We start from the raw sequence: 10,620 nt of genomic DNA on the forward strand, positions 1-10,620 counted from the left end.
CTTCATGAAAGGAACTGATTTCAGACTACATTTCATAGTGACCACATTTGTTAAGTTCTAAAAAAATTAAGTTGGTGTTCTGAAGCCTAGCCAGCTAAATCACTATTAATTTTCTTCTGTGAACCATAATCAATAAAGTCTCAAGGTCCAGAAAAGTATGAAAGACATTTCTTTTCTTTTCTGGACCTTGAGAGTGTAATTTACTTGGCAGTCAATGGGACAGTCACAAGCCTCCCGGTTTTCATCCAAAATATCTTAAATCGTGTTCCGAAGACGAACGAAGCTTTTACGGGTTTGGAACGACATGGGGGTAAGTGATTAATGACAAAATGTTCATTTTTGGGGTGGAGTATCCCTTTAATGAATGAATCATTCAGACTGATTCTCTATTTCTACTCATTTATTCAATAATTTGTATCCTTCAAAATACAAAATTTTAATATGAGGAATAAAGTGAAAGGAGTTTGAAACTGCATAAATGTGAGTAAATAATGTCAGAATTTGAATATTTAGGTGAAATAATCTTTCAACAGATAATGTCTAGGCATAGGAATTATGCGTAATGTACCACTGCCTTAAAGTAATAATTCATTCAAAAATTAAAATTGTATCATTATTTATTCACTCTCATGTTGGTCCCCACCTGTAAAACATTCTTTTGCACTTAGAAAAATACAGGACATCTATGAACCTTAAACCATTGCACAAACATTTCGTTATATTCGAAAATGGTTCTTTAGACGATTAAAAGTTTTTTTTAACAATAAATGTTTATTTTAAGATCTGTTTCATGAAAAGTTCTTTGAAGAACCCAAAATGGTTCTTTAATGACAACACTGTGAAATCCCTCCCTTTTTTAACGGTATGTGGAACACAAGCAAATGTATTTTGAAGAATAATGGAAAATAAAACAACACTGGCAACCATTGACTTCCATTGTATGAACCAAAAAAAAAGCACAATGATATTTTTCATATCATCCTCTTTTGTGTTCCATAGAAAAAATAAAGCCATACAGGTTTGGAACAAATGGTGAGTAAGAGATTTTTGGTTTCTTTCTTTCTTCTTTAAAACTGAGCAATTGAGCAATATATTATCAAACATTGACTTCTATTAAATGGCAATACTGCTCCTCACTGTCCTTCACCTTTAATGTGATTAATAACTTATAATTAAATCATTATTTGATTATTTTACTTGACTGAAGCCTGGAAGATTAACTATGACAGTTCATTCTGACATTACTGCTACTACCGGCACTATTAAATATAATTAGACCTGTCCATCATCTGGCTCTCAGCCCGATGCTTATGATTATACTGGATGGAAAAGTGTGAATCAATGGAGGACTGTGTGTTGAGTCATGGGCCTGAACAGACCGTAACAAGGGCAGTGGATGAGAATGACATTAGAGATTCCACACACTGAGCCAGTGTCTCATGCAATGTTGAGCCACAGCAAACGAAACATCGGCTCAGGCCTGGTGTCCATTTAAATCCCAAATTATAAAGAGCCACATGCCAGGTGCAGGACTCACTAAATGAAAACAGCACAAACTATATCACATCTCTAAATTAACAAATAGAGACATTTTTACATTTACTGAAGAAAAAAACCTGTAAACCTTGCTGGTGCATAGCTTGCTGACACAACACTGTTTGGCTGTTGAAATGCGGTTGCTATGTGATTAAAGTCATAAAATCCCATTACCAAGTGTGTGATATTCTGGTCCTTGTGGCTCTGGAATTTCTTTGTTGTGTGGCTGCATATGAGAAGATATTCTGAAGAACATTTTTACCATTTCTTGTCCATGAAATGTCCAATGAAATTCGAAGGGGTCAAAAAAACAAACAAACATTAGATCACTTTAAATTTCACTACAGGATAAAAAACAAAAAAACACCAAGACATATTTTCAGTTCTGTTTCCCAAAAGAAAAAAGTCAAACAGGTTTGGAATTACAAAAAGGGCGAGTATATAATTACAGAACTTTCATTTTCAGGTGAAATCTTCCTTAAATAGTTAGTATTAAATGTTTTTTGAAATCTCTAACCCTAAGTATGAGCCATATTAATGATGGTAAGTACCTTAACAAACAGCACTAATTAAAAGATTACACCACAGCCCGAGAGAAAAAAAGCACTAATTAAAGATGTGCGAGTAATTAAGGCATATGTTTCACTAATTCACTGGTTTGTGGCCAGACCACATACTGTATTCTGCACAACAAAAGAGCAAAACTCATTCCGTGATTACGTACTGGTTTATTGGCATTGATGTTGTTAAAAAACAGACAGTCTGTAACTGAAAACTGTTGCCAAGAAATTACTGAGCCAATACTGGCAAGTAATTCTACATTACCCAACAGGTTTAATCGATCATGATTATGTGACATTAGCTCAAACATTGGAAGTATGGAAACTGAAATTGGCACAAAAGAAACAGGGAGAGAGGGAGAGAAGGAATTAACTGTCCTCAAGCAGGCATCAGCGGCCTCCGGCATCTGCTTGTTAAAGCAGGCATGTGGCAGGAACCACACCAAGAACAATAACTGAAATGGTAAGTATATTAGCGTCCACATTTACAGACGATAGTGTTCTATTTATAATATGCATGCGGCCGTGCGCTGTAGTTCTGTCTTCTGCCTCTTTAAATACTGAAGCTCTTCAGTAAATTCTATTTGAATGTCAAAGTTTTTATTATTCATCAACTGGGAAAAAAACATTCTGAAAGTGATTCCAATGGGACTGTTTCTCTGTGTTGTTATCATTATAGCTGTGGTATGAAATTCTCTATTCTTATAGAATTAGAATGAATATTAAAACTCTACAATTAGAATTATAGTCCTCGTCATTGCTGTGAACAGCCTTAAAGGGTTAGTTCACCCAAAAATGAAAATTAGCCCATAAATTACTCACCCTCAAGTCATCCTAGGTGTATATGCAACCCTCTACATTGCGAGTAAATCACTCGCAAATGCGACTAAATCTTACTCTGGGCGATTAAATAATGTTTAACATTAGCCATTGGCTAATAAATTCTTAGATTGTACACGCCAGTATGTGTGTGAGAGGCGTTCAACACAGATTTTCACTCGATAAACACGCTGACTGAGCGCTTGAGAGTTTCGCTCTCCATCAAGCGATCTGTACTATTTAGATGCGCTCAATGGATCATGTCATGTACTCAATGGATGCGCAGTATGTAGCACGCAGCGCACTTATATTTGACGTACCGTAAACTAGTGTGAAGGCGCATGACACGCCGTCACTTTACTGATATCGCTGTGTTTCTCACACATGCAAAGAGAGAGAGCGAGAGTCTTGCATACCACGCTGAATCGACGCTCTACATGTAAACCATATTCTTTGTAGTATTTTCCTGTCAAAATAACAGAGCTCAATTAGAATTATTCAGTTACTCTGGGCGACTAAATAATGTCTAACATTAGCCATTGGCTAATAAATTCTTAGATTGTACACGCCAGTATGTGTGTGAGAGGCGTTCAACACAGATTTTCACTCGATAAACACGCTGACTGAGCGCTTGAGAGTTTCGCTCTCCATCAAGCGATCTGTACTATTTAGATGCGCTCAATGGATCATGTCATGTACTCAATGGATGCGCAGTATGTAGCACGCAGCGCACTTATATTTGACGTACCGTAAACTAGTGTGAAGGCGCATGACACGCCGTCACTTTACTGATATCGCTGTGTTTCTCACACATGCAAAGAGAGAGAGCGAGAGTCTTGCATACCACGCTGAATCGACGCTCTACATGTAAACCATATTCTTTGTAGTATTTTCCTGTCAAAATAACAGAGCTCAATTAGAATTATTCAGCTTTTAAGAACAAGCGGTTTCTCGGCAGTGGGCGGAGCTAATGCGCAAACAGCTCTCGTTCGTTGGTTACCATCCCCGTTTTGATTTCAGCAAATCAGTTCGAGCGAACGCTGACAACGTGATTAATATTCATGAACCCAGCAGATAATAATAGTAGAAGTAGTAGTAGTATCTTTTAATAATAATTACTATTACCTAACAATATCTTAAACACCACCACCAGTCCTAAGTTCAGTTAAAATGACAAATATGCATTCATTCATGGTTACAAAGTTTTAGTTCTAATCACTAGTTCTATCATTAAATAGTGATTATCATAATATCATAATATAATGCTTGATTGGCTGAAGTTAAGAGTGCACATTCAGTTATTTAAGAAGCTATTCCATTTTACAAAGATAAGCTGATTGGGTGGAATCATGTGTGTGTGTGTGTGTGTGTGTGTGTGTACCTACTTAACCATATTTTGGGGACAAATTTGTACCCAAAAGTGAGCAAAGCCTGACAAAATCGGCAAAAACCTCAATTTGTGGATGTCCTCATTTGTAAAACTGTTAAAATAAAGTAAACAAAGTTTTTTTTTAACTTTTGAAATTGTAAAAATGCAGAAAGTTTTCTGTGAGGGGTAGGGGTAGGGGTGGGTTTAGGTGAAAAAGTGTCTGTATATAAAAACAATAGAAGTCTATGTAAACGTGTGTGTGTGCGTGTGTAAAATATTATATTAGTCTGGAGAGTAAACAAAAAAATGTACTAGCCAATGGCGATTATATTGCCAAGGTGTGCGTAGAGGGTTGATATGACTTTCTTCTTTCAGACGAATCCAGTCGGAGTTATTAAAAATTGTCTTTGATCTTTCAAGCTGTTTAAAGGCGCTCAGCGGGTGTTGCATTTTGCAATGTACCCATCCATAAAAAAAAAAAGTGTCTCACACGGCTCCGGGGGTGAACAAAGACCTTCTGTAGCGAATCGATGCGTTTTTGTAAGAAAAATATCCATATTCAAAACGTAATAATCACTTTAATCTAGCTTGCGCTCACTGTTGTACACTGGAAGCAGTTCCGGGCGGATGACGTATGAGATCAGCACTGCGCATGCGTCGGTGAGTCTCGTGAAAACCAACATTTGTTAACAGGAGCAAAGGAAGCAAAGTTTCCTTACTTTAGCAAAGGAAAACCAGTCTCCTCTTGGCTTATATTGAAATCCTCCGACATTCTTCTTTACAAATCCTCGTTTTGTACTTCTAATTAGTGACCGGTGTTTTGTTTTGATCTCTCACCGTCGCTGCCGCGTGCGTCACTTCTGAGCGGCAAATGCGCTAAGCCGACCTCATACGTCATTCCCCCAGAACTGCTTCCAGTGAGCGCAAGCTACATTAAAGTGATTATTACATTTTGAATATGGATATTTTTCTTACAAAAACGCATCGATTCGCTACAGAAGGCCTTTGTTCACACAAAGGAGCAGTGTGAGACATTTTTTTGATGGATGGGCGCATTTTAATTAAGTGCTTTTGGACTGAAGCACTGCAACACCCGCTGAGTGCCATGATAGAGCCATTTTTAATATAACTCCGACTGGATTCGTCTGAAAGAAGAAAATAGGATGACATGAGGGTGAGTAATTTGTGGGCTAATTTTCATTTTTGGGTGAACTAACCCTTTAAGAATGAAGGAACGCTGTGACTCATGATGCTCAGCTGGGTAAAGAGTCTGTTCTAGCAGATGAGGGCAGAATGGAGAGGAAGAGCATGTGAATAATCCTAGAAAACACATGCTGAGTCTATTCACTCTTTCAACATTCCCTTTAGGTGAAATTACTGTGTTAAAACTAACACTTGGCACCAGCACTTCTGGGTTCTCAAGAGCTGTTTTAGATTAGACGCTCATTTAAATTCAGCTGAAAATTACCAAAAGGTGCTGTGGGGTTGAAACACCATTTCCAGCTTTGTTTGGTGGACAAGGACAAATATATTTTTTACACAGATCACGATTCGGATTCCAGTTATCAGATCGCATTTGCTCTAATAAAACCAATTTCACCTTTTAAAGGGGTCGTGAACTGAGAAATCAAAATTCTCTTTATCTTGACTCCTCGTGCCTCAACTCGGTTTTGACCAAATCTTAGATTGTCTGATTCGGTCTGATATCCTACAATATATAAGAGGTCATCGTGATATAAAAACTCAAAACTTTCTCATTATTTCAAAAACAGCTTATATTGAAGGCAGTCTGCCGAAACGACAGGTTGTGGAATGTGCCACTTTATGACATAATAGTGTGGCTAAACACCGCCTCCGCAGAAGATCAATGCCTGCTTCTACATAGCTGCCTGTTTAGCCCCGCCCATCGATTCGTGCATGTAGTGTAAATAACGAGAGAGGCAAACGCAGGTCTACGCAGAAACCAAACGATAAACTTTATTTTTAATGAAGCATCAGTAAGAACTTGGTCCTTTGTTCACTTCAATTTACCGCGGATTCATTTACAAACAAGGCACAATTTGACGCAGGATTTTCAGAAAGATTGAAGCAAAAAGACAATGCTGTGCTGACTACATCGGCCATGATGTCGCACCACAAAAGAATGAGTAACTCTTTTCATTACGTGATCACTATTGCTTTGTCTGTTATTACAGCTCATTTGATATGTACTGAGTATTTATGTGTTTTAATCCTAAATAAACATCTGTGAAGGAAATAGGCTGTCAAACATACACAACTGTTAGCCAATCATAGCAGTGGGCATTTACTTCCGAGTCTACAATCCGCCACGACTATTCAAATGGAGCATTTAGATGAGGGGGGTCAAAACAGGACAGAAAATAGTCTATTACTTCTAAATTATGACCAATCTTGATAAAATTGTAAGTGGACCTCGGAGAATAGTACAAAATAAATAACAAATTATCTACCATGGCATGCATTGGCTATTTAGTTCAAAATCATGCAACACTCATAATGTAATGTATGTCTTTGAAATAACTTTTGTGGTGAAATATTTTGTAAACAATTAAAATAAACAAACACCATTATATACTGCTTAAAGGGATAGTTCACCCAAAAATGAAAATTTGATGTTTATCTGCTTACCCCCAGGGCATCCAAGATGTAGGTGACTTTGTTTCTTTGGTAGAACACAAATGAAGATTTATAACACAAACCAGTTGCAGTCTGTCAGTCATTGACACTCCCTATACAATCTCAATTAGGAGTGTCAATGGTCCATTTGAGAGATAGGTGGCGGTAATGCACTTATAAGTCTGCGATACGCCACAAAGCAAGAAGAAGAAGAAGACGCCTCACGCACAGGCTGAAGAAGACGCGAACGCGCTCAGGACAGTTCAGACATTGTGGTGAAAATCAGAGGTACAAAACGATAGAAATACTGTTCAGTTTCTTGCACAATCCGATCATTTTGTGTCTTTTCACATCAATGTATCATCATGAGCCGCAGGGTTTAATTTGGTTTTGTTTGTATGTTTTATGACTCTCAAAGCCGTGATTCCCATTCACTGACATTATAAGACTGACAGACTGCAACGGTTTGAGTTAAAAATCTTCGTTTGTGTTCGACTGAAGAAACAAAGTCACCTACATCTTGGATGCCCTGGGGGTAAGCAGATAAACATCAATTTTAAATTTTTGAGTGAACTATCCCTTTAACAGATCATCAGAACTGCAATACTGCTCAATGCGTTCACTAAAAGCTGCTTGACTGAAAAACCCGGAAGCAGTGATTGCCTGTAATAATTTCATCTACTGTTCATCACACAGTGCACTATATGGGAAACCGGAAGCCATTTCATACACAGCTACAATGCTGACTCTAATACAACCAGTCTAAAGCGTTCACAGCACTCATCATACCACCCTTTGAAATTACGGACTGAAGATGTGTTACTGACACCATAATTATTGTCTGAGCAGCCGGAGTCATGGCAGAATCATCTGAGTATGACCTGCACGAACACATTTAATGAGTTCTGAGGACCTGAGCGAGGTCAGACATGTGAATGTGTGTGGTACTCACAGGGAATGGTGCGCAGGTACAGGTTATCTCTGATCACCTGCTGGAGCTTGTGGTCCAAAGAGCCTTTCTGGAACTGCAGGCTGAGGTAATGACGCAGATCCGTGTTTAACACCTTACCTGCAGAGACGCATTGAATTTGGGTAAACTTTGGGTAGTTTGAGTACAAAAACAGCATTTGCGAACTATTTTGCATCCATATTGTGATGATTGAAACAGGATATTTATCATTCCAAAATATGTAGGTTTCACCCATTGATTTTATTCTTCAGAAATTGATCGGATCAAGCTAAAGTGCTCTCTATATGACAGATTAGAGCAGAGGGGTTGAAAAATAGGATGTAATATTTTAAGCTATATAAACCTTAAATTTACCGTAATCTGACTTTATTACCAAAATAAGGTAAAATGATTAAATTATTTAATTTATTAAATTAAAATTATTTATTATTAAAACCTTATTACCGTAATCTGTCATATAGAGAGCAAATAACATTTTTTAATTCTCATAAATAAATTTATAATGTTAAAAAAGATTTCGATTTCAAATAAATTCTGTTATTTTAAACTGTCTATTCAGCAAAGAATACAAAAAAATATATCAGTTTCCACAAAAAAATATTAAGCAGCACAGATGTTTTCAACTTTAATAATAATATTTTATTTTTTTATGTATGTATTTATTCATTTATTTTTGAGTACCAAATCAGCATATTATAATGATTTCTGAAAGATCACATGACACTGAAAACTGGAGTAATGGCTGCTGAAAATTCAACTTTGTAATCATAGGAATAAATTACCTTTTAAAATAGATTCAAATAGAAAAGTTATTTTTTAAATTCTAATATCATTTCACAATATTACAGTTTTTATTGTGTTTTTAATCAAATAAATGCAGCCTTAGTGAGCATAAGAGACTTCTTAAAACCATTCAAATTTTAATTATAAACATTTGGTGAGAAACAAAAACATTCATGTATTTATGATTATTCATTTTTTTTTAAAAAGCAAAAAAAGGCTCTTGATGAGAAGAGCATTATTTGCTTAAAAGTTTTGCAAACTGCCATTAAAGAAACTTGTAGAATGATATATGTGTAAAATGATGTACGATTTATATTTTTATACAGAAATTTGATAATCGTGACTGAGTTCCGCTCATTAGCAACAGCTGTGCGGGTGAAAAACAAAAAGCAAACAAACAAAAGTGAAAAGCTGTCAGTTGCAAATGAGGTGAATATAACTAAATCATGCTAAAATCTGGAATCCGTCACAGTCTTCCTTCTGATTAAATGACAACCTTGAGATGTGCAGAAGGAGGTCCAGTGGTTTCTAACGCTACAAAAAAATATTTACTGGCTTCCCTTCACGAGCATCCAGATGTGTGAATGCAAGATGAGTGCTAACAAAACAATGCAGGTTCTACTGCTGTGCTCTTGCAGCAAAAGTGCCAGGAGTTCAGGCGGAGTTCAAGGAAGTGTGGAGGCGGTGCAAGTCATCCTGGAGGAAGGAGGGGAGGAGAAGACCCTCTGAATTAGAGAATGAGAGAGTCTGCGAATTAAATATGGGAGGGAGGGGAAGAAAGCGACGCCTCTTTGAGCAGCTCCAGTCTCCAGCTGTTGGTATTACGCAGCTGATGATCTCTGGGTGGGGAGGATATGCTTTGAAGCTGTGCCAGTCACATGACTGCTGCATCAATAAGCATTGTTTCAGACCTCGCAGCTGCTGAACCCGCCTGGCTGTCCTCACAGACCTGTGAGATCATGGATCCTGACACACTCTGGCATATAATTTCAGGTAAAATAGCCCCTCACGCTACTTTAAAAATGGGTCAAGCTACACCTTTGCAATGTCCTGACATCTGGAATCAGCATGTGCTCTTAATGTGGAGTCTAAAAGTTTGCAGAGCTCAACGCAGACAATTTTTTCCCCTCTGTAGTTCAACATTTTTACACTACAAATGAATGCTTTTTTTCCCCTTTTTTTTGTATTTGCTAAAATATATATTTTTTGTTGATTAACATTGATTTTTTTCTTTGCAAAAATATGCAACAAGCTGAAGATAAATTGCTGTAATTATATTATATTATATTATATTAAACTACAGAGAACCAAATGTTGCAAGGAAAAATAGATCAATGAATGAACGGCCGTTTTCAGCAATGCATTTTTATATTTGCTAAAAACAGTATATTGTTTTTGTTCATTAAAATATTTTTTTCTTACAAAATAAAACATGATATTTTAATATAATATAATATTTAAAAAATAATTTTATATTAATATTATATTTAAAAAATATAATAAAAGCATATTTAAAAAAAAAAAACATGTACAAGATCAATGAAAATGCAGCAGTGGACTTGAAACTCTTTCTCAGACTGGCCCCGGGTCATTGTTAAGTAAACAGAAAATGTTCAGATCTTGAAAAGGAATAAGAAATATTTTACATTTTTCTTCTAACTATCTTATGCTTTGTTGTCATTAAAGGGGTCATATGATGCGATTTCAATTTTTCCTTTCTCTTTGGAGTGTTACAAGCTCTTGGTGCATAAAAAAGATCTGTAAAGTTGCAAAGACTAAAGTCTCAAATCCAAAGAGATATTCTTTATAAAAGTTAAGAGTCAGCCACGCCTACCTAAAACGGCTCGTTCTAACACTCCCCCACATATCTATGTCACTATCTAGGCAGATTTGCATAACACCGCCCAAATGTTCACACAAAGAAAGAAGGTGTAACTTTTATTCTC

The 10,620-nt window shown here is 36.6% G+C and overlaps 1 protein-coding gene across 2 annotated transcripts in view; it reads right to left on the reverse strand.

The window, feature by feature from the left end:
• The window catches only part of magi3a (membrane associated guanylate kinase, WW and PDZ domain containing 3a), a 169,416-nt gene that overhangs the window by 59,215 nt on the left and 99,581 nt on the right, over positions 1 to 10,620 (reverse strand). For both annotated transcript variants that reach the window (XM_016256393.1, XM_016256386.1), the window contains one exon: positions 7,874 to 7,990. In XM_016256393.1, coding sequence (XP_016111879.1) covers positions 7,874 to 7,990 — 117 coding nt within the window. The remainder of the gene's footprint in view (positions 1 to 7,873; positions 7,991 to 10,620) is intronic.

Source organism: Sinocyclocheilus grahami, unplaced genomic scaffold, assembly GCF_001515645.1.
Source record: "Sinocyclocheilus grahami isolate Dianchi unplaced genomic scaffold, SAMN03320097.WGS_v1.1 scaffold29.1, whole genome shotgun sequence".
Taxonomy (NCBI): Eukaryota; Metazoa; Chordata; class Actinopteri; order Cypriniformes; family Cyprinidae; genus Sinocyclocheilus; species Sinocyclocheilus grahami.